The sequence below is a fragment of the Chenopodium album genome, chromosome 22 (assembly GCF_948465745.1).
Source record: "Chenopodium album chromosome 22, dcCheAlbu1.1, whole genome shotgun sequence".
NCBI lineage: Eukaryota > Viridiplantae > Streptophyta > Magnoliopsida > Caryophyllales > Amaranthaceae > Chenopodium > Chenopodium album.
Window position 1 is genome coordinate 6679396 of NC_137855.1, and position 24903 is coordinate 6704298.

General features: G+C 38.2%; 3 protein-coding genes and 1 long non-coding RNA gene across 7 annotated transcripts; 2 read left to right on the forward strand and 2 right to left on the reverse strand.

Annotated features, from left to right (window-relative positions):
- The first annotated feature begins 5748 nt into the window (after positions 1-5748).
- On the forward strand, positions 5749-10994 carry LOC145605704 (uncharacterized). 3 transcript variants are annotated; one of them, XM_081661775.1, is made up of 10 exons: positions 5749-6073; positions 6238-6310; positions 6436-6500; positions 7828-8321; positions 8527-8687; positions 8791-8988; positions 9139-9352; positions 9745-9815; positions 10107-10236; positions 10353-10994. In XM_081661775.1, exons 1-10 carry the CDS (start codon positions 6024-6026, stop codon positions 10634-10636), a joined length of 1740 nt encoding a protein of 579 aa, XP_081517901.1. In that variant the 5' UTR covers positions 5749-6023; the 3' UTR covers positions 10637-10994. The 3 variants fall into 3 exon arrangements, with proteins under 3 accessions (XP_081517901.1, XP_081517902.1, XP_081517903.1); XM_081661776.1 differs by having other exon boundaries at positions 5751-6073; positions 9751-9815; XM_081661777.1 differs by having other exon boundaries at positions 5751-6073; positions 7828-8108.
- Positions 10995-11702: 708 nt separating this feature from the next.
- Positions 11703-13079, forward strand: LOC145606148 (uncharacterized). 2 transcript variants are annotated; one of them, XR_014105222.1, is made up of 4 exons: positions 11703-11726; positions 11841-11931; positions 12146-12222; positions 12339-13079. It is a non-coding gene; the product is annotated as an uncharacterized LOC145606148 (long non-coding RNA). The 2 variants fall into 2 exon arrangements; XR_014105221.1 differs by having other exon boundaries at positions 12578-13079.
- Positions 13080-17464: 4385 nt separating this feature from the next.
- Positions 17465-19680, reverse strand: LOC145603822 (uncharacterized). Its single transcript, XM_081659807.1, has 5 exons — positions 19552-19680; positions 18373-19419; positions 18135-18261; positions 17724-17811; positions 17465-17516 (listed from the first exon to the last, which is right to left on the reverse strand). The coding sequence occupies exons 1-5, from the start codon at positions 19678-19680 to the stop codon at positions 17465-17467; spliced, it is 1443 nt and encodes a 480-aa protein (XP_081515933.1).
- Positions 19681-19688: 8 nt separating this feature from the next.
- Positions 19689-22991, reverse strand: LOC145603824 (uncharacterized). The gene is made up of 3 exons (XM_081659808.1): positions 20357-22991; positions 20055-20308; positions 19689-20003 (listed from the first exon to the last, which is right to left on the reverse strand). The coding sequence occupies exons 1-3, from the start codon at positions 22989-22991 to the stop codon at positions 19689-19691; spliced, it is 3204 nt and encodes a 1067-aa protein (XP_081515934.1).
- Positions 22992-24903: the final 1912 nt, after the last annotated feature.

Sequence of the window (24903 nt, forward strand, 5' to 3'; positions counted from 1 at the left end):
AATCAGAATAATTTTTATCATCTCTACTTGACAGTAACACATGTTACATAAATGCCGACCCATGGCATGACATTTACAAGGCCTCCCACAACACACATACATGTTATTATTAATAATGAATCAAATGAACCCTCTCATCTAAAGGAAGCAGATGAACCCTCTAATCTAACGGAAGCATGTTATCATTTACATACCTAAAGACACAAAGTATGCACAAATGAAACCCTTATTGGATGTAAAACTAATGAACCCTTACTTTTGCCTTATAATTAACCCAATATTACTATTAAAGTATTAACCAAACCCATTCTAAACTTGACTTTTATACAGTTTATTTATGGTATCATGGTAGCTTCCTTAATAACTTCCACGACATTACGTTTCACTTTAATCATCTTTTCTCTTACACGGTTTACACATACACATCTCTCCTCTCTTCTTTAGTCCTACTCCGATCCCTAGTATAAATAGGCCGCCATTTGAGCCGTTTTTACTTAATTATTCTCTAATCTAATCAAATCTAGCTCTCATCATTATTATTGTTTCAGCAATTAATTATTGTACTTAGCTTCTAAAAGCTTGTTTCTCAAAAAAAAAAAAAAAAAAAACTTCTAAAAACTTGTTAGTTAGCTTAGTTTTGATGATACCCATGAAGGATACTGAACAAGGAAGCCAGCACCACCTGAAGTTCACAAAGTAAGTACTTGATCAAACTATTAATCTCCGAGGTTTAGAATATAATTTGGTCAGGTATACTCTATAAAATCCGTATGATCAATTTTTTTTAATCTAAATTATGGTGCATGTTTATGAGCAGTCCTAAATTTTACATATCTTGAGATATTTTAATATACCATACCCGGTATTAAAATCGAGTTTATAACTTGTGTGACAGGTATTTGTTTAAAGACAAATTATGGATGCAAAGATATTCTGCTCAGCTGGAGAATATATTTAGAAAAATGGTACGGCTTTTTGGATCTTTTTGTATCTTATGATGACATTTTTGCTTGTTTTAGATGGGTTTACAACTTTACAATGATACCCAGATTCTTTATCTAATTACGAAGTACTTCCTCCGTTTTCTTATACTTGCAACAGTTTGACTTTTACACTATTCATGTACTCCACTTTGACTAGCTTTGACGATTTATAGCTAAGAAAAAATATAGTCATGTGTGATCTTGTTAGATTCATCTTGTTTTATACTATTTTAATATCTAACGTTTATAATTTTTACATATTGCTAATTAAAGATATAAACGATTGAAATAATGCATCGGCAAGCGTGAAAAGAGAAGTGTTGCAAGTAAAAAAAAACAGAGGAAGTATGTTTTATGATCATACATTAACAACTTTGATTATTTTGTACTTTTCAAAAAGCAGAAGTAAAAATAGTATATATTGTCGTGCATGTAGCCATGTATAGTTGCATGTTAACCAGAAATACTTGCGTGGACCTGATTCACAATAATATTATTGTGGACCCGAGGTTTATACACACGCAACTGATATTATATTGAACATAGTGACCTTTATTTTTAACATAGTAACCTTATTTTTAACATAGTAACCTTTATTAAAAGTTGTATAACGTTTAATACTATTGTGAACTTGAAGTACGATGTTATGACCTTAATTTTAACATAGTGACCTTTATTATTAATATTGACCTTATAAAATATTTCATTAAAAAAATTAACCTCTTATAGCCTATATATTACCAAAATGACTTTTATTTTCAACATACTAACCTTCATTTTATTATAGTGACTTTTTTTTTATTAATAAAACAACCATAGTTTCACTAATATTAGTGGTTCACAATAAATTAGTGTGAACCAGGTTCATTTAAGAATTTGTATTAATCATATGTTCTTTCGTCTTATTTGTTTTATGTCTGAAATAAAGTCATGTATTACAACTTTACTAGATACAATTATTGAATTTGTAATTATTACAATATGAATAGGTCCGAGAGGAAGTGGAGGATACAATTCAACGCTCTCCCCTCTCCATCTCAAGGTCAGTTATTTTTCATAATTTGTTGAGGAAATTGTATTTTATATGAAGTACTAGTATCTATAATTACCCACATATTTTATGTTTAGTTTGTGATAAATCTATTTTATTTATCGGTCAATTTGTTCCAACTCTACTTTAGATTAAACTCTTTTTTTTTTTTTTTTTTTTTTTTTTATTTTTTTTAACTCGACCAAGGTTTACGCGCTAAATAACTTCATTATGTCCAAGGTCATGCCCAAATCCGATTGATCCATCTGAATCCAGACCATTTAAGCTGCAGTTTGAGGGCAATCTACCCTGCAAACTTTTTACTGGAAACAAGGTTGAAGCTGAAGGGTCTTCACCTATTAAGGTACTGCTACTCGATGCAGTTTCCGGGCATCTAATTACAGACAGTCCCTTATCATCAAAACGGGTTGAAATTGTGGTTATTCAAGGTCATTTCAAGGCCGAGCAACTAGAAAATTGGACAAAGAGCGACTTCTGTAAACATATAGTATCTAAGAGAAGTAACAAAGGGTCATTGTTGGTTGGGCAATGTGAGATTGTTTTACACAATGGAATTGGTTTTGTTAATGACATTTGCTTCACGGATAATTCCAGTTGGGTAAGAAGCAAGAAGTTTAGATTGGGGGCTAGAGTAGTGGCCGAAGAAGACCGTGTGAGGGAAGCAGTGAGTAATGCTTATCAAGTGAAAGATCGTCGTGGAGAGAGTAAGTCATGTAACAATGTAACATACCTACATGTTATAGGGTTAGTATTCAGCTTTGTTGATGATCTGATTTGTATATTATATGCTTTGCTGCAGCCTATAAGAAGCATGACATTCCATCTTTAGACGATGAAGTTTGGCGTTTGTGCTGGATTGCTAAAGACGGGAAGATCTCCAAAAAGTTGGAAGAAAATCAGATTTATACAGTGAAGGATTTTATCTCACTGTATCGCCGTGATGAATCCTTACTACGCGGTGTGAGTATATCTTTAGACTGCTTGTTACGGTTTTAGACAGTAGAAATTGGACTGCATAATCTGATTTGATCTGTGTATGTTGTAGATTGTCAAGGTACCGCATAAGAAGTGGAAAGAAATCATTCAACGTGCTGATTCCTGCTTTACAGGAAATGATGTTTGCACAAATCTGAACAATAACTCGGCCCAAATTAACATTTCAACTGTTCCATGCTCGAGTCTGCAGCAATTTTGTGTCAATGGTAAGAAGTAAAGAAGTGTTATTACAAATCTTTGTTACAGTGTCAATTGAAGTGTGTCACATAATCCTATTCCTGAAAATTTCTGTTTCAGAAACTATTAATCACTCGGTTTCTGCTTTCGTTGATTAATGCAGATCAACAGATGATTCAGATGCCAGAGTCCAGTGCAGGGGAGTATAGCCATCAGCTAGGTGACAACTCCATGGGTTTGGACAATTCGTTGTTCGAAAATTTATTTATTGGTTCACCAAGAGATGTCTGCCTTCCACCTTTATGTTACACTATGCCACCAACTTCCACCACAATGCTCGACGACCAGGCCTCAAGTTGGCATCCTGACCAATTACTAAGGGGAGAAGGCATGGGGATGCTCTCTTCTATCCCTGGTGTGTCTGCTGATGCTTCAGAGATCGCGAACCCTGAAGATGGTTTGGAGGATATTGGTTAAGCATGATGAAGGTGCTATGAAATCGCGATTGTTTCTCTGTGTTAGGATCAGTATGGTACTTAGCCTGGCCTTGAGTATTTGGAAAGGCAGGAGGCAGGGAAGTTAGGGGCTTGAAATCGAGTTTACCTTTTCTTAGCTGATGTTTATACTTGAATTTTTGTATGGTTGTGTATTAAGGCAGAAGACTGGCTAATGGCTATACATTATGGCACATAATAAAACATGCTCTATGTTTCAGAACTTCACTGTCTTTTAGCTCCATAAAAAAAAAAATTAAAATAAAATAAAATAAAAGTCTAATTTGATCATGAATAGATCATGGTGTTAATGAGCATATCTAGTTTGTAAACTATTTGAGCTTAATTCAAAATTTTGACAACCGAATAAAACAAAGGCTTGGCTGAAGAATCTCTTAAACAAGCTTGATATTTGTTATTTTTATTTTATGGTATACTTTTTTCTTTTTTTTTTTTTTTTTTTTTTTGAGGGGATATTTTATGTTACACTTCTTATGTTATACAAGTAACATTTAACTTAAATTAAGTATAAAATAGTAAATAATAATTAGATGAGAAGCTTATAATTAAAAACGAACAAAAGGATGGGTTAACTTGAGTTCAAATGAATGTCTATAAGTATGACAAAATTCTCCATACTTTGTATGTAGTTATATACTTATACTCCGTATCTCCGTTAGCTATAAGTAGTTAGTAGTAACTCCCAATTCATTCCACAAAGTCTAGTACTCGTAGATTGGAAGACTGTTATTTTATTTATTTATTTTTTTTATCTTTCTTATTTTAAACATTGTTTAAAATTATTTTACGGAGTACATTATTTGGGTCAGTGTCAGTGTGTGTGGGTCAGTAAAAGAAGCCAAGTTTCATTATTTGGGATAAAGCCGACGCGTTTTACTAGTTTACCACTTTACGTGACCAATATGGCAATATTCAACGTGTGATGAAGAGAACTGGTTATTTGTGAAGTTCAGTCTGCTTATAGTGGTAGTTAAAATTCTAGAATATTCTTTACAATTAGGACTATTTTTGGAAGGATTTATTCTTTTTCACTTACGAAGTACGACTATTTGTTACTTAAACAGATCGGATAAAATTTGTAATTTCTCGTTAAAACCCTGTATTAAATACAATAGCGGTCATGTGTAGTTCACCATAAGTATTTAATAAAAGTAATTTGAGTTTTGTAAAAATAAGTCCAATTCGGCAAAAATAATTTCAGTCGTAAAAATCAGGAGCTCTAAAGAAGAAATATAATAGAGAATGAATAAAAATAATTTTAATTCAACAAAATAATTAAAGTTCAGCAAAATAAATTCAGTTTAACATAAATAATTTCAGTCCAGTAAAATTAATTTCATTTCAGCAAAAATAAGATGAAGTGAACAATGTCGGAGTACAAAAGGAGTATAAGTTTAAATAGAATTCTTTCACTTGTGTTACGTGAGGGTTAGAGCATACCCATTGGATTGGATGACCTAAAATATTTGGTCATGGATTATTATATAATTTCTTTCTCTTTCTACTCATCCATGACCAAGTCACATGACCAACCATGACCAAAGACTCCCAATGGTTGTCCAAATTAACTTTGGTCATGATTTTGTCTCTCCTATTTTTACCATGCCCCACATGCAAGTTTGCTTTTTCTTCAACCAATAATACACTGCCACTTGTCATTAACATTTTCATGACAAAATTTTGAGCTTAGTCATCTTCAAGACCAGGTCATGACTCTCTTTCATCCAATTTTTTCTTTGTTTCATTTTTTTAATATTAAAACTCCTCTTCTCTCCTCATGACCAATGACTTGGTCATCCATTGGCCTCACTCTTAGGGATCATTAGATTCATTACCCTCCCGCTTCACTTCCAAGTGTCTAACTCGTAAATAAAACCCAAAAAAAAACCAGTCTCTTGGATCTTAACTAATGAGTAATGACAAAAGCTTTCCTTTCTTTATCTTCCACAACCAAAAAAAAAAAAAAGACCGTCCTTTCTTCTGACAATGACTTCGTCAATGGTGCACAGCCATAGCCAAAATCAAAGTTTCTTTACTCGGTTAAAATAATTTACAATGTTGGAGAAACTGAGTAACTTTGTTAATTTACACTAACTACATTTCATTGAATTTTCAAGCTCCTCTCACATTTCCACTCTATAGTTTTATAAATAAAACAGAGGCGGCTCTCATTTTTGCCAATTTTCTCTCTCCTCGCCATTCACTTCTTAACCCAGTTTTTGATTTTTTTTTTAATCCCAATTATTTTTAAAATTAAGTTTTATTTTTTTTTTCTTTTATTTGGGTAATTTTTTACTTGGCATGGCATCTGGAAATTTTTCTGGTGAAGAACACCCTCATCTGCATTTCAAGTGAGTAATTTTGTTTTAAGTTCTTTTCAGTAAAGGTCTAAATTATCAATTTTTACATTATAATTTAGTAAACATAATGACAACTACGTAAAAATAAAATTCAATATTATCATTTCAACTGTCAATTTTGATTTCTAATTTTCTATGGCTTGCTTGCTATGCAGCTGCTGTTGTAGTGGTGCTAGTGGAACTATGATTCGATCTTCATTTGAGAAAGTCAATTCTTCAATTACAGAGGTTTTTTTTTTCGTTGATCAATGCAATTTTATTCAATTTATTATATTTTTTGGCAGGTTCTTTTTCTTTTTTTGGAAGTACTATCTGATAATGATTCGACAAATATTTTCTTTATTAATGAATAGGTTCAAAATAAACTGAATCTAGTGCTGTCTCTTTTGCAAAATTCTGCCCTGCCTCCAACTTCAAGGTATTGTTTAGTACTTTGGTTGTTTATGCTCTTATTTTCTGTATTTAATTACTATTATTATTATTTTTTTGAGAAATATTTAATTACTATTATTAAGATATACAATCGGATTGGAAATTGGATCATTCATATTCTGTTTAGGTGAAGTAGTAGGACTTTATATATATATGGAGATGTTTTTGACTACTACATTACATACTCGAAGTAGTGTAGATCAATAGATAGGTAAAGTAAAACTATGGGAATGTATTTGTTTTATTTATATATGAAGTACTTTGTGTATTGTTTTAATTAATTTGTTTGATTATTTGATGAGATCACTTGATATAATCCATTGTTGGGCTTATAATTTGGAGCTAGTTTTCCTTGAAATCAATGGAAACATCAAAATTCATTGTTTGCTTAATGAGCAGCATTTATCTTACAAGTTTCCTATTGATTTGGAAGAAGACTAATGCAAGGAAGTCCCAATTTATTTCTTTGAAAAACATATTTCGTTTATCAAGGAGCAAAATGTAATAACATAGGCAAAGCTCCTACTTCTTCAAGATTGAAATTACGCATTTATTGGTAACTTTGCCATTTGATAAATACAAGGGGGTTAACTTGGATTGTCTCAATTAATGCTCAATTATAAGCATAAGGATTCCAATATTTTCAATGTTATACTTTTCCATTGTCCAAACCGTGGTAAAATTGTGGAACCTATGTATGGAGTAATTGTTTTCTCTCCCAAAACGTGGTAAAATTGTGGAATATATGTATTTCTGGCTACATTTTACTTGGTTTCCTCATTAATGCCAGTATCTTGGGTACATCAGTGCAGCAGTGCTTGCTTCTATAGACTTTTGTGCATTATTTCAATTAATAATAATGCAAAGTAAGGCTTTGGATCGTAATGATCAAGATTAATACATAGTATTTATTCATCATTAGTAAATATGGATCAGATTTGGATATCCAAATTTTAGTTCATACAAAGTATTTTATCAGGATTTTTCATGGATTGAAATCAGAAATTCAGATTTCCAATTTTTTAGATCAGGCATAATACTAATGAATTGAAATTATATTTGTTGAAATATACTTCATATCATTTACTACATGCTCATTCATAGTACAATTCTCAAATAAGTGATGAGTTTCAGTGATATCAAAATTGCTTTTAAATCCTTCCTTTGTGCTACACTTTGACTATTTGAAGAGTGTACATGTTCTAACATTGTTTAGGGGCTCATCTATTACAAATAGTATTCGTATGTACTTGACATCCAAAATATTTGACATAATACCAGAATTAACAGTTTAATTTTGACCCTTGCTGCAGCTCATTGCCAGATCACGTCGAGTCATCATCTACACCAGGAAGCTTTCGATTGTCCTTTAAGGGCATAATACCTGATGAACTGTTAACTAAGAGCAATATAGAAAAGGAGGGTACTTCACTTGAAGTGGAGTTGCTTGATGAGTTTGGTAAAAGAGTAGAAGTTGGTGTTGATTCTTGTGTGAAGATTAAGATTGACGTTCTTGATGGTGATTTTAATGTTGAGGAGGAACAAAATTGGACCGAGGAGAAATTCAAAGAGAATATTGCCCGCCCAAGGAAAGGTAAAGGGTCACTTTTGATTGGAAACACCAAGTTTTCATTGAATGGAGGAGTTGCTGCTGTTTTTGGCTTTTATTTCACGGATAACTCAAAGTCAATGAGAAATGGAACGTTTAGGTTTGGGGCTCAAGTTATAGGTGGTCTTCCTTCTGGAAGGGTTGTAAGATCAGCAGTAAGTGAAAAAGAATTTCGGGTGAAAGAAAGCCGCGGGAAAAGTAACTAAATATAACTCTTTTATACAGCTTTGAACTTTGCATATATTTCATTTATCCTCGTTTTTGTATTTTGTTTGCTGCTTCAGAGACTAAAAAAAGACTACACATAGCAAATTAGCAATTACATACCCAGGCTTAGCTAAGATATTTCCTTTTTGTTTGGATGTTCATATAGTGCTAATTGGACATTTAACTATTTATCCAGATTATCGAAAGCATCCAACTCCGTCTCCTGAAGATGAGTTATGGCGATTGAAAAACATAAACATAACTGGAAAAGTTTGCTGTAGGGCAAAGGAAAAAGAAATTCATACAGTGAAGGACTTCCTACAACTTTATCACACTGATGAAAAGAAAATGAAAGCTGTAAGGACTATTTTCTTTGTTAAACATGCTAATTTCTAAGCATCACTTCTGCAAACAGGTCTCATGCTGATCACTTTAAATGTTCTTTTCTTGTCAAAATCAGATTCTAAGAGTTCCTGAAACAAAGTGGGATGAAATTGTAAAAAATGCCGAGGCATGCACATTAACCAAAGAGCAGTATCGGTACTATGATGATGCATCAGGGGATGATCTTATATTAGATTGTGCCTTCAACATTAAAAGGGTTACATTCAAGGGTGGAACAACCCAGCTTTATGAATCTCTTGATTTTACCCAGAAGGTACCTGGTGTTCTCTGTCTCTGATCCCGTCCACCTCTTTTTTAACTGGGAGGAGAAAAAAGGAGGAAGATTCTGCTCATGCATGACTGTCCAAGCTATATAAACTTGTGGTTTAGATTTTCTAATTGGATTTCTCTGTTCTTTTTGCAGGAAAAAGCTGGTAAATTAAGGCAATCTGCATATGAAAAACGACATAAGCTTGAACTAATTGTACCAACTCAAGAAGGACTCGCATGTCCATCTAGTGCTGAACAACAGGAACTTCAAGAAGAGCAAGAGCAACAACCAGCAGCAGCACCCCCACCATACACTTACCCCAGTAATTTACCTATGCAGTATCCTGGTACTGCAGCAACATATCAAGGTATAGACAAATGACAGTCAATCAGTTAACGAATATCTTAGGGCATTTTCAGGATAAAACTGATATTATTACAGAACAATAAAAATCATATATCATATAATTGCTTGCTATATTTGCCTCCTTTGCTAGATTTTGCTTAGAACAAGCACCTCCGTATCTTTTATTTAAAAAAAACAATTGGAGGAAACGTCATTTGTTTATAATCTGTATAGTCGCATGCACTAATTATATAATTGTAGTACTACTTGTTCGAAACAAACTTTGGGCTCCCCAGTTAGACTTGTGATAAGTATTTCCTTTAAATTGACTATGCTTTAATGATTTTCTTTCCTGAAGTTGGTTTGAACATTAGTCTTGTAAAGAATGATGCTAACTCGTGCAAACTCTTCAAGTTTCAGATGATTCATTGCAAAACATGGGAGTCGTTACTGAATCAGCATGTTTTATGGCTTGTGTTTCTGGGGTAAGCTAGCCACTAAATTTTAATCATTGACTAATTAGAACGAGATATCTCTTTTTAAGACATTAAACACTTAAATTCGTGAAAGAAATTATAGGACATGACATGAAAATGAGGTCGCTGTATATTTTAAGCAGAATACATGAAAGTGATGAAACAGTCATAGTAGAAGTGGTTATCTTTTTGTACATGCGTGCCTATGAAATTGCATTTATTAAACACTATAATTAACATCCTCATATACGAAGTAGTTATGTACTGTTAACTGAACCATTTGTTTTACCTATTTAACAGGATAACAATCCAAATCCTGCAGTCAATATGCCTGTGCAGATATCAGATCATAGCCTAGACTCACTGACGTCTTTGCCACCTGAATTATGTTCAGCATCCTTTCTGTTTCCTAATATGTCTACTGATTCTGGTACGAAAAATCTATTAAGAACCTGAAATTCAGAATTCTTTTTTTGGTTTTATTTTTTTTGAAACCCGGGTTTTAGATGTTAACCTTCATTTGAACAATGTTGTGTAATTGAGCAGGGATGCAACAAGTGGATAACTGTGCTTCACAGTCTGTACTAAGCACAAGTTCATCTTTCTCCAATATTGATGAATATATTGCAGAGATTTTTGGTGAGGGCGAGGCTTCTGTTGGAGACTTGCAGGCTTTAAATAGTACAGATGAGTTGAGGACTGAAACTCCAAGCAGTTATTGGGTATGCTGGAGGAAAATCCTAGTTAATTTAAACTTTTTAATAAGGATAAGAAGAATAGATAGTTGCAGAGCTCTGAAGAAGCAAAAGACTGGACACTCACGCTACTGATAAAGTGATAAGCGTTGTATTTGCAAAGTTTAGATGATACATTAATTTCTTACAAGCCAATATATGTAATGTGTCTGATTTGTAAGAATATTGAAGGATATCACCTACTGAGTCATGTAACAGTAGTTACCTGGTGTTTCATTTGTATGAGATTTGTATGAGTTTTAATGATTCATTCCACGAAAAAACAATCATTAAACTTGTAATGAAAACCAGGTAACCTCAGTTAAGCCATTACTTAATGATTGATACATGATATTCCCAGGTGATAAAAAAATGTGCCTGTTCACTATATAGAGTGATTTGTTTAGTTTTTATATTGAATTCCTCGGTTGCAGAAATGTATATCAAAAAAATCTAACGCAATAAAGTTATAGAATCATCAAACTGTTGGGACAATAGAACCTGATCAGTTAAAAACATCATTAACTTCTTGAAGTAGGATATCATTGCTAGCAAACTCCAATTATGTTTGTCTTTTGATGCTATGAACCTCCTAATGGTAAAAAAATCGGACTCTGTAATCCGCATTAACATGAGGTCTAAAAGTACCAACAAGTCACACGACACTATTAAAAGTACCAACAAAAACATTGATTTAAAGTCAATCATTGTTACCCAAATAGCCAAATGTCACCAATTGAAGACCTAAGGTATATGAACGCGTATATACCGCGTCAAACTTCGAAAGTCACGGCAATTATCCTCAATGAAGTCACTGAATCAGCCGCCAATTTTTTGTTTGAAGAAATATTGTACAAAAAAGTATATTCTTCCCTTCTTTAATTACTTCTATTACTGAGGTAAATTAGTTGGTTAATTCAGTTTAATTTTCAAATTTTACCTGAGAAATCAACATTTCCATGAAATTTCAATCTTTTCTTTCTTCTCTTCTCTTCTCTTCACTATAAAAAGATAGGCAGTGCTTCAGTGCTTGGTATGCTCAACTTCTTACTTCTCTCTTTCTCTCTCCTAAAAAACTCTCTTTTTTAATTTTATTGGTAATTCCAATTTTGGGTACAAGAAATTCCATGGATTCTAGAAGATTCATTGGTGATCAACAACCCAATGAACAATCCAAGCCTCCTGAGTTAATAGTTTCATCTGGGTTTTACTTAATTGCAACTATTAATCATTAATTAATTCTGTGTTTATGAGTTGATTAGCAATTAGCATTTACTAATCAGAGTTTTATAACTTTTAGGGAATGTTGGTGTAAAGGTGTTACTAATTTAGGGGAAGTGAAATGGATGCAAGATTTTATGGCCCACCTTAAGCCTACAATTGGGGAAGAGGTCATTAATTTTAGCATTCCTTCTTCTTATTTGATGGGGTTTTTTAGAATTTTAATGTCATTGTGTGTTATTCTTTTCCTCAATCATACTTCTGATTCGAATTAGTAAATTTTTCGTAAAAAGGGTTTTTCTACGTGGTACCCTGTTGTTTAGAATTATTAGACTATTCGAGGAAGGATTGTTTACATATTGGGTAATTGTTAAATGTCATCAGGTTGAAAAGGCTGTGAATCGAGTTCTCGGACCGCTTCTGCCCTTATTACAACAATGTGTCCTGCCTCCTAATTCAAGGTACAGTTTTTTTTTTTTTTTTTTTTTTTTTTTAAAATCAATTCAAGGTATAGCTTGGTTGTCTGTTATTTTTTTTGTTATGCTTATTGTTTCTGTCTGATCTCAACCCCTCCAAGAACTCGGACTTGAGATTCTGATACTCCTATCGGCAAGCTGAGAACCTACACAATGAGAAGAAGTTAGCTAACCCCGGGGTGGTCCGGGGATAACCACTCCGATGATAAAGTCAGAAAGTGTTTGAGAAAAGAAGATAAGTAAGAGAGAGAAAGTAGAGAGAGAGGAGAGAGAGAGAGTGCAATTAATTTTTTCATTAATGAGGTCTTACCTACTTATTTATAATAATCTACCTTGACAGGTGGCTTTCACCCATGCACAACCTTTTGTGCCAAGTGTCGAGCTTCTGTTGCCACGTGTTACATTGCGGCAGGCCGACATGTCCTCTTTCTGCAACATATCAGCATCTTCTTGTGATCTGGTCATGTGCTTTCGCAAGATATTGGTCATGCCCAGATATCATCCCTCATGTGCTTTCGCAAGATATTGGTCATGCCCAGATATCATCCCATACAATTAGCCCCCCAAGTGAGGACGTATGATCATTCATCATCATGCTCAGTTAATCATGGGAGACAAGCTGAACCTAACAAAACAAACTTTGGGTTCCACATCTCATTCTTCAGACTCTTCCTTAAATTGGAAATTTTATTGTAACAACGTTTCTTGTACTCTGTCAAGTACTGCTTACTAACAAAGTTTCATTACTAATCTTGCCGTTGTCATAATTCATTTTAATCGCTTGGCCTGTATCCAGGCAAATTAGCTTCTACATATTCATATATTTTTAAGCTCTATGTTCTTTTGCTGAGAAGTGTCATTTTAATTTGCTACTTTTAGTACTTTTTATTATTACTATTTATGTAAGAGGATAATTTTTGTGCCGTAACGCCGTGTTCTTCATCAGTTTCATTAACTCATCAGTTTTATTAACCCCTCTCCTCCCGCAAGTGACCTTGTATGCTGGTAGCGTACATGGTCAATTTATTACAAAAAAGCTGGGCGCGAAAAAACTCCGTTTTCCTCTCTAAGTGACCTTGTATGCCGATAGCTTACAAGGTCAATTCATTACCAAAAACCTGGGAGCGAAAAAACTCCGTTTTCCTCCCCAAGTGACCTTGTATGCCGATAGCTTACAAGGTCAATTCATTATAAAAACCTGGGAGCGAAAAAACTCCGTTTTCGTCCCCAAGTGACCTTGTATGCCGATAGCTTACAAGGTCAATGCATTATAAAAAACCTGGGAGCGAAAAAACTCCGTTTTCCTCCCCAAGTGACCTTGTATGCCGATAGCTTACAAGGTCAATTCATTACCAAAAACCTGGGAGCGAAAAAACTCCGTTTTCCTCCCCAAGTGACCTTGTATGCCGATAGCTTACAAGGTCAATTCATTACCAAAAACCTGGGAGCGAAAAAACTCCGTTTTCCTCCCCAAGTGACCTTGTATGCTGATAGCTTACAAGGTCAATTCATTTCAAAGTATACGTTATGGTAGTGTAACCGTTTTTCTTCTTCTCTCTTTTTTTTTTTTTTTTTTTTTTTTTTTTTTTTTTTGGGCGGAAAAATTTTTACACGTGTCACAAATCCTGCCGCTGCTTTTTGAAAAAGTTTGTCAATTAATAGCCGTCGGATATCTGAACTGCCTTTCACTTCAGTTGGCCATTCAGTTTCCCCTTTTTAGATCAAAATTTTGCCATTTTCTTATCACTTCGCATTCCTTCCTAGTTTCCTCTCAAGAAAGCTTAAGTTGCCGACCGAAGTTCTTTCCTTTCTTATCTTCCTCGCGTTTAGTTTGTGCATTCCGTCTCCTCGGGCGTACTTTCTCCTTCTTCATCGTTTCTTATCAGTTAGAGGCACTAAATCAGCGATTTATATCGAAGGTACTGTCGCACCCTAACCCCTGATTTTCATGCTATTTTATATTTTTTTTTTTATTCAATTAAATGTCTGAAGATAGTGTCGAAGAGAATTTTCCTAACCTTAGTACTGCTAGGCGTCGTTTAATTAGACAATCTTTAGGCAAAGAAACTGGTAGTAATCAGGGTAATTCGTCTTCCCATTCTGATAATATTGATTACCCTTTTGAGACGTTAACTTCTGAAGAAGAAAAACGCGCTTTTATGATACATAGGACCATTGCTCACCGCGAAAGTGCCTTTCACCCTTCTAACCCTGATATCCCTGCCGATACTGAAATTCTTGACGTTGAGCCTGTTAGTGTCCGTTATCACTTACGCAGCTTTACTGGGAGACGATATTTTAATCAATACGGCACTAACGTTGGCAATATAGGTATAAACACTATGCCAAGGGTAAAGAGTACCAGTTACCAGCCTCGAGCCGCTGCCCGTGAAGCCGCTGAGGCCGCCAAAGCAGCTAAAGCAGCTGAGGCCGCTAAGGCAGCGGAATCTAGCAAAAGACCTGGACAAGGTCAGGTTGTAAGTTCTTCTGAAGAAGAACCTGAGGACGACATCCTTTCAACCCCTCAAGAAGGTCCGTCATCTCCCGTTCATGATTCTGCCGTCAACTCAGTTTTAAGAGATGACGAGACTCAGGAAGATAGTGTAAATAATGAGAGTAGGGATAACATTGTTGATTTAACGGCTGAGGTTATCCAGGAAGAGAACCTGGATGAGGGGTATAATTCTGAGACTGATAGGGATGAGTTCCGACAACCTATGGCTCTTGCCAACGAGGGGAAAGTTGCAAAGGCAAAGATAAGTGAAGCCTTTAGGAAAACGGCAATTGCAAAGGAGTATTGTCGTCGTGCAAAAAGGTTCTTTAACTTACCTGATGGGTACGAGTTGTGTATTCCTCCATCTGGAGCTTCAGTGTTGGATTGTCCAGTTGGCTCCGTGGCCGTGTACATGAAACACTTGGATTTTGGCCTCCGTTTTCCTCTACATCCCTTTGTTGCTAAAATTTTGAAGGCTTGGAATGTTTGCCTAGTTCAATTAACCCCCCAGACCATTCGTGCCGTTATTGCTACAGTTTGGGTCATGCTATATCGGAATTTTCCTCTAACCCTTAATGTATTCAGGCGGCTTATTACCCTAAAGAGGGATGGTCAATCAGATGGGTGGTGGTCTTTATATACCCTACCTCACAAATATACCGTTCACCCTAAATTATCTAGCTGCAAAGGTTGGAAGGATAAGTTTTTCTTTATGTCAGTCCCAGAGGATTTTCCTTTGAGGAGAACTTTTTTCAAGCCTCACCCCCATTTTGATTCAATCCCTGAGAGAGATCTCGGGAAGCATGAAGAGAGGGCGGTCAATCATTTTGACATCTCTGAATTTGATGAAGGCGACGGCAAGGTCCGTCTAATTCCTGCGGTGTGGGTGCCGAATGTGAGTTACATTCTGGGCAACGCGCCGCTATCTCGTGTCGGTCTTTGTTGGACTGTCCAGCATGGTATAACTTATCCTTCTTAGTTTTATTATTCTTATTCACTTATTATTCATTTTCTTATTTTCATAATGAAAGCGGCATAGTTTACTTGTTGTTTATCGTTACCTTCCTTACCCTTTTTATTGTTGTTTTCTTTTTTTTTATATCCGCATTTAACTGATTGAGTTTATGTTCCTTCTTACCAGGTATTGATAAGTTGGATAACAGACAACTCGGACTATCTTCTAACGGGACAAGGGTTATCAGACGCTGCCCCAAAGCCTCTGACCCCTACGATACTCTTGCTTCTGTTTGCGGGCGTGCTCCAGCTATCAGTGCCAAGAGAAGAGCTGAGATCATGGCCGATGAAAATGCCAAGAAAAGAAAGCTAACACCTCTTGCCAATCGGCGAGGTGGAATTGTGATCTCCAGCCCTAGGCAACCTGAAGGGCGGGCCGAGAAGAAGAAGGATCAACCAGTGCCCGAGAAGAAGAAAGACCAGTCGGTGTCTGAGAAGACCCCGACTGCCAACAAAGCTAAAAGCCCTGAGGCCGTTGTGAAGAAGATTATTCAGGGTATTGAGATCGAAGATCTCACTTCTGCTGAATCTCCTCGTCAACCTCAGGCAACCACCATAATTGCTCCTACAACGGTTGGGTCGGATTCCAGCATCCCAGCCTTGACCTATCGGTCCAATCAATGGATTGAACGCGCTTCTGGAAGGTTTCCAGATGAAGTTCTTAAGGGGTTTGCCGTCCCTCCTGGCCACTCCAGTGACCGTTGGCAACCTGTTATGGATGTCGGCCGGAATGAATCTATGATAACCGATGATCCAATGCAAGGTGGGAATCTCGGTTATCGGCTTCTGAGCAATTTGACGCTGCCGATGGACAGACCTGCTGGTCCAATCGGCCCCCTTGCTGCTACCCACATGCACAACATGATGAAGGTACATATATATATTATTATTTTATTTCTTTGTATATATATTTTTATGTAGCGTTCTCGGTTTCCCTATTTTTACTCAAATATATATTTTTTATAGGCCGTCATGTCTGGCACAAAGCTGGTTGAGATGTATCGTTACTACCAGGAGAAACATCATCAAGCCTCTGCCAGTGAAAGTGCCATGCAGGAGGTCATCAAAAATGCTGAAAAGGCCCTCGATGATCTGAGGAGAATAAAAGAAAAAGATGACAGGGAGATGTCGGAGCTGAAGGTTAAGGCTGAGAAGGTTGTTGGCTTGGAATTGGAATTGCAGAGTCTGAAGACTCAGATTGCCGAAAAAGATAAAGCCATTGAGCGCCTTCCTTCCTTTGAGAAAGATCTCGACGATGCCAAGGTTAAAATTAAGAGCCTTGAAGAAAAGGTTCAAAAAATGGAAGCTGACAAACCTGGTATTCGTCAGAGAGCAGTTGGCCGTTATATTGCCTCCGATGAATTCTGCTCCAAGCTTCAAGACCGTTTTGATGGAGGTTGGACAGCAGCTCAGAGATGTATTGCCCATGCTGCCGGTTGGAAGAAGGACGATTGGGCCAAGGTTGAAAAGGCTTTCGGCGAAGAAGCCTACAAGATCCCTTCCGGCTTCGAGGCGCAGCAATTCTCTGAAGAGGACTTGTATAACTTGGCGCCAACTGCTGATGATGGCCTTAAAAATCCCGGCATTTTGGACTCCCCAGTGTCTGAGAATGCACAATCTTAAAGGGGCGGGCAGTCATCACCGACATCCTCTTGTGGGTCTTGTATCATTGGGCCTTACCAGCCATAACTTGTTATTGTCTTTTGTATGTGTGAACATTTATTCTGACAACGCTGTCTTATCGGCATATACCCCTTTTTTGTGGTGATGCCTGTCGATTGTCAATCTCATCTGTTGTGTTAAACTTATTTTTGTTTTCGTCGTCTGTCAACTATCTTACAAATTTCTACACTTTTATCATAACTGTTTGCTTATCTATTTCTAGTTTGCCCCTTTTTTTTTTTAAAACAACGTTATGATAGTTATATTGCCTTGCTAATTTTCAGCATATAAAAAATTGCAAAAAATAAATGCTTACCTGAGACTTTGTCTGAAATCTGAAAACTTCCAGTTGGAAATCTTTTTAAAGACGCCAGCTTTTGAGGATATCAGATCTAAAAACCTGGCTTGAAAGATTACATATAAAAATTACCAGCATACTTTAAAAACTTATCAGCATACTATGGGTACCACAAATCAGTAATATATTATGAACATCATATCACTCCTTGCTCCCCCCAGTGTACATAGCTCGTTCTAGATCTATGTATACTGAGTCATAACCGGTTGGTGGTGGTTCAGATTATAACATCGGTCACCTACTGCTTTGTTGTTTCAGCCAGTTAGGTACCCTCTCGGCGATCACATTCTGAGCTACGCCTCATATCGGCGTATACCCGAATTGATTTGGCCGGTATTATACTTTTAAACGCCTCATAAGGTGATTCACCTGTGGCTTCCCTTATTGTTGTCCTGTTTGCCCATAATATCTCTGGTATCAAATCTGCCCATAAACCCTTTGCATCTTCGATCTTCTTCTTTATTGCTGTTATGATTTGCTTATTTGCTGCTTCTGCCTGGCCGTTAGACTGTGGATGGCATACTGCTGCATAAGCAAACTTCACCTTATACATCATTAAGAGATCTTTGACTGGCTTACAGTCAAATTGGGTTCCATGATCAAAAACCATTGCCATCGGCAACCCAAACCTGGTGAAGATATTTTTCCATATAAACTTTTTCACCTCCGTTGCCGTTATCTTCGTTACTGGTTCGGCCTCTATCCACTTGGTAAAGTAATCAATTCCCACTATCAGATATTTTCTTCCACCTGTGGCCGATGGGAACGGGCCTGCTATATCCATCCCCCATTGGGCAAAAGGGATTGGGTTCAATATCGGAGTTAGATCATTTGGGGGTAAGTTGATAACTGGGGCAAACTTTTGACACTTCTCACATTTTTTAACGTAAGCCACTGCATCTGCGTTCATTGTCGGCCAGTAGTATCCCCTTCTCATTGCCTCCCTGGACAAGGCTCTTGCTCCTAGGTGGTTACCACAGCTTCCCTCGTGTAATTCTTCTATCAACCTTGCTGATTCAAAATCCGTTATGCACCTTTGCAACGGCAGTGAAAACCCCCTTTTGTATAATTGACCCTGGTACATAACGAACCACGTACTATCCTTCCGTAACCTTTTCAGCTCCCCTTTATCTGTTGGCCCTGTTCCATGAACGATGTATGCCAGTATTTTATCATACCATTGATCCCCCACTTCAACACAACAGACATCTGCCGACATCTCATCTATGCTTCTCTGCTTTAGAATCTCAACCATAACTGTTCTTTCCAAGTCATTGAAGCTTGAGCTTGCCAATCTTGCCAGTGCATCTGCTTGAGCATTTTTCAATCTCGGAACCAATTTGATCTCAAAGTACTGCAATTGAGCCGCTAACTGCTTCACCTTCTCCAAATACTTCACCATTGCCGGCTCCCGAGTCTCATACTCCCCACTAAATTGACTTGATACCAATTGGGAATCAGTTGTCAAAACTAGCCGCTTTGCTTCTGCTGCTATTGACAATTGCATTCCGGCTATCGCAGCTTCATATTCGGCCTCATTATTTGTTGCCTTGAACCTAAATTTCATGGCGTATTCAAACAGTTTTCCATCTGGAGCCGTTAACACAATTCCAGCCCCTGCCCCTGTTGCTGTGGCTGATCCATCAACTGATACCTGCCATGTTCCCAACTCTTCTTCTTCATCTGTGTATGTGGTTTCAACAATAAAATCTGATAATGCTTGAGCCTTAATTGACGTTCTAGGCTTGTAACTTATTTCATACTCCGACAACTCAACTGCCCATGCCAGTAATCTACCTGATGTATCCATTTTGCGCAATGATTTCTCTAAGGGGTGATTGGTGAGAACTTCTATCGAATGTGCATCAAAATAAGGCCTTAACTTCCGAGCTGCCACTATTACTGCCAACGCCATTTTTTCTATCACTTGCGCTCTGCCGCATTCAAAACATGGCTGACAAAGTAAATCGGCTGTTGTTGTTTCCTCCTTTCCACTAACAAAACGGCTGCCACTGTTTTTGGCGACGCCGAGATATATAACTGCAACACTTCTCCCTTCTCAGGCCTGGCAATTGTGGGAAGAGATCTAAGATGATTCCTCACTACTTCTAAGGCATCACTTTGTTTTTTTCCCCACTCAAATGCCTTATTCTTTCTTAGTACCATAAAAAACGGAAGTGCCTTATCAGCCGATTTGCTGATAAATCTGGTTAACCCTGCCATCCTGCCTGTTAACCTCTGTATATCACGAATGGTTTTTGGTTGTTTCATTTGAAGAACCGCATTCACCTTATCTGGATTCGCATCTATTCCCCGTTCACTGACCATGAAGCCTAGAAATTTCCCTGATCTCACCCCAAAAACGCACTTTTCCGGATTCAACTTCATTTGATATCTTCTCAAAGTCTCGAATGTTTCCCTCAGATCTGCTATATGGTCTTCTTTGTTCTTACTCTTTACTATTGTGTCATCCACAAACACCTCAACATTCCGTCCCTTCTGCTTCTCAAAAATCTTGTCTACCAACTTCTGGTAGGTTGCCCCTGCATTTTTCAACCCAAACGGCATTGCCTTATAACAATATACACCACCATCTGTTATAAAAGCCGTTTTATTCCTGTCAGCCTTATGCATGCTGACTTGATGATATCCCGAAAATGCATCCAGAAAACTAAGCATGGCATGACCAGAGGTTGAGTCTACTAATCTGTCTATCCGGGGTAGTGGGTAGCAATCCTTAGGGCAAGCCTTATTCAGATCTGTGAAGTCCACACACATTCGCCACTGCCCTGTCGGCTTTCTCACCATTACCACATTTGCCAACCACCCTGGGTATGTACAAGGCTCAATGAACCCTGCCGCTAAGAGCTTATTCACCTCAGCCTGGATTGCTTCTATCTTCTCAGTTGAGAAATTGCGCTTCTTCTGCCTTATCGGCCTGAACTTTCTATCAACGTTCAACTTATGCTCCATTACTTCTGGATGTATCCCCGGCATCTCACTGGCCGAGAACGCAAAGACGTCGGCATTTTCGCGCAGCAAACTTATCAGGTTACACCTAGTGTCCACATCCATATCAGCCCCAACCTTCACTGTCCTACTCGGGTCACCTGGTTGCAGTTCAACTTGGGCGGTGTCTCCCCCTGGCAAAGGCCTTGGTGTTTCCTCAGGTCTTGCATCAAAGTTTTTCATGGTTAAATCCTGAGCTGTTGGCTCACTTTCTCTTTTTGGGTTGCTTGGCACCGTGGCATTACTAACCGGATTTTTCAGAGCTGTCACATAACAAGTTTTTGACATAACTTGCCCTCCATACACCTTCTCCACAGCGCCCAGGTTTGACACATAGGCTATTGCCAAGTGGTAAGTTGACACAACAGCCTGCATGTCGTGAATTATCGGTCTGCCGATAATTGCGTTGTAGGCCGATTTGACATCCACCACCAGAAACTCTGCCATCACATCTCTAGCCTGTGGCCCATCACCCATCCTTAACGGCAACACAATACTCCCTTCTGGCCTCACTGTTGACCCATTAAACCCAATCACAGGGTACGATACCGGCTTCAGGTATTGCCTTCCTATATTCATTTCACTAAATGCCTGCATAAACAACACATTCGCTGAACTGCCTCCATCCACCAGCACTCTTTTGATGTCTGCCCCATTAATCTTGGTTATCAGAACTAATGGATCATCGTGCGGGAACACCACACCTCGTGCATCCTCTTCTGTGAACACAACTTGGGGTATTGATGCCGGCCGAGGACGGTTATCCACATCCAAAGCACAAACCAAATGACGGTGCTCCGCCAAATGCTTCCTTGCCCCACTAATCGTTCCTCCATGAATCGGTCCCCCCGTTATCACATCTACCCTTCCTGTAGATAACGGCGGTATTCCTGTTTCCCCTTGTCGGACTATCCTTCCTTGTGCCCTTTCGGGCCTTGCTTCTATCTGTTGCCTCTCAACTGCTTGTGTCGGTTGCTGGTCTCTGCCAGCATTCAACCGGTATTGTGTTAGGTGCCCTTTCCTGATCAACTCTTCAATGTTGTCCTTCAACTGTGTACACTCCTCCGTATAATGTCCCACATCCCTATGGAACATGCAATATTTCTTTACATCCCTTGGCCTTACCTTCATGGGAATCGGTCTTGACCAATCTTCTCTGTTCTGGTTTACTGAGTAGATTGCTGCCCTTGGTGTATTCAAGGGGGTGTAAGTGTTGTATCTCATCGGCAGCCTTGCCGGTCTGGTATCTTGCCGACTTCCCCCTCCCCTTCCTGGGGCAGGAGCTCTCGGCCTGCTTCCTCCAGATGAGGTCCTCCCATACTGACTTTGCCCCTTTCCGGCAACCACATGCCTGCTACTCGTCTTCATCAGCTCTTCGCTCTTTATGTAATCATGAGCTTTACTGAACGCCGCTGCCAATGTCGGCAGGCTCTTCCTTGTAAGATATCTTTTAAAATCCGAGTCAACCAACCCATTCATCAAAGCCATCACAGCTATTTCCTGTTGCAATTTCGGAATGGTGTTTGCTTCATTGTTAAATCTCCTGATGTAATCCCTCAATGATTCATCCGGTTTCTGCTCCACAGCCATCAATTCTCCAGAGGTTCTCTGCCTCACGCTGTTACTGACATACTGACCTACAAACATCTCAGTCAGTCTTTCAAAGCTTTCTATTGATCCAACTTCAAGGTTGTTAAACCAATCGGCTGAAGCCCCAATCAGAGTTGTCGGAAAGACTTTACACCAAACTGCGTCTGAGTTAGTGTACAGCATCATGTGTCCCTCATAAGACGTTATGAATCTTGCCGGATCCCCCCTTCCATCATACCTACAAGTCGGCATCTTCACCTTCTCCATTGGCTGATCTAAGATGTGCTGGGCAAATGGGGATGCCCTCAACTGCACTACCGTGCGTACTGCTTGACCTACTACTTGCGAGCTTCTTTGCTGCTGAGTTCTGGTACTCGCAACATGACTCGAGGATTGCTCATCCTGCCGTGATGTTGTATGCGTCCTTACTGACGACTCATGTCGGGGTCTTCTCGACGAGTTCTCAAACTGATTATACTGTTCTTCCTGGTTACGGTGCAATGTTCCTATATTTGCCTGAGCAGCTTCTCTTTCAGCCCGTGCTGCCTCGGCCTCCTTCCTCTTCCTACTCATTGCACTCATCACTCTTGCGGCTGTTTCCAACTCGTCTGGAGTGAATGCCGCCATAGGATCCTCTGCCTCTCCTCCTCCTGCAGGGGGGGTTATCGGCATATGGAACTGATTACCCTCTAGGGTATGGGTTTCATCTACTATCTCCACCTGGGGTTGTCCTACTGGTATTCCATTGTTTCCGGCCATGATTATTGTTGTTATATATATATTTTGTGTGAGGTTCTTAGGCGATAGAAGTGATCAACTGCCCCTCCTTCTAGCGCCAAATTGTTTCTGTCTGATCTCAACCCCTCCAAGAACTCGGACTTGAGATTCTGATACTCCTATCGGCAAGCTGAGAACCTACACAATGAGAAGAAGTTAGCTAACCCCGGGGTGGTCCGGGGATAACCACTCCGATGATAAAGTCAGAAAGTGTTTGAGAAAAGAAGATAAGTAAGAGAGAGAAAATAGAGAGAGATAGTGCAATTAATTTTTTCATTAATGAGGTCTTACCTACTTATTTATAGTAATCTACCTTGACAGGTGGCTTTCACCCATGCACAACCTTTTGTGCCAAGTGTCGAGCTTCTGTTGCCACGTGTTACATTGCGGCAGGCCGACATGTCCTCTTTCTGCAACATATCAGCATCTTCTTGTGATCTGGTCATGTGCTTTCGCAAGATATTGGTCATGCCCAGATATCATCCCTCATGTGCTTTCGCAAGATATTGGTCATGCCCAGATATCATCCCATACACTTATTTGTAGTTATGGGTTTGTGTTTGATTTGCATAGATCTTGTAAAGTGAGATGTTCATACATTCAACTATAAATATTTGGAAACATCTAATAAAAGATCATTGACTTCATTGGTTGACTAAAAGCAGTGATGAATATCTTTCCCCAGAAGAGAGATTATGCTAATTACATCAAAGCATATGATCTTGCCCCTTTTGGTTTGTACTTTGTACTTTTATTAATCGCGCCGCCATTTAAGGTAATTGTCTCATATCTTGCATTTAAAGGGAACATCTAATTGGCCTATATGTAGATCCCTAGCAGTGTTAGTTCTTTATGTAGAAAGGTTTTGTAGTTGTTTGTAACAACCAAATATCAAACCAGGGTTCTTAACTTCTTACTCTTTATAGACCTGACTTTTGGACTAAGGCTTGGTGAAAGAATTTATGGTCATGAACTAATCTAAATTCTTTATGATCCAACTACAACTGTTTCGATAGTTTAACAGTTAACTGTTGATTGTTGTCGCAGCATGTTGCCTCAACAGGATAAGCCATCTGCATCAAGGTGCTTGAAATTGCAATTTAAGGGTGATTTACCTGCTACACTCTTTACCATGACCAAAATAGAAGATCAGGACGTTATGCTTGAAGTTGAGTTGGTTGATGAGTCTGACAACAGAGTAGATTTTGGCCCTGAATCTTCTCTGAAGGTTAAGATTGATGTTCTTGACGGTGACTTTGATGTCGAAGGTAGAAATGATTTAACAGAGGAGGAATACACTAAAAATATCACTCCTCCTAGGAAGAACAAAGGATCGCTGCTGAAGGGAAATTGCGAGATTAAAATGAGCAGAGGGGTTGCTAGTGTCAGTCATATTGCTTTCACTGATAACTCGAAATCAACGAGAAGTGAAAAATATAGACTAGGAGCTAAAATTGTAAAAGGGCTTCCCCCTGGAGTGGTAGTAATGGCAGCAGTAAGCGAAGCAATTAGGGTTAAAGAGCACCGCCTAAAAAGTAAGTGTAGTCTTCATCTTATATGCAACTTTAAAGAAGTGATTTGCATTTAGCTTTTTTCCATTTCCTTCATTGTTCTTTGTTCAGATGCTAAATTAAGGAATGCAAAACAAAGCGAGCTTCCAAAATTTAAAACCCCTACCCATCAAAACTCTGATCAAGAGCTCACAAACCTATCAATTATTCAAGAACTACCACTACAACCACAACCGCTGCTGCCACCACCA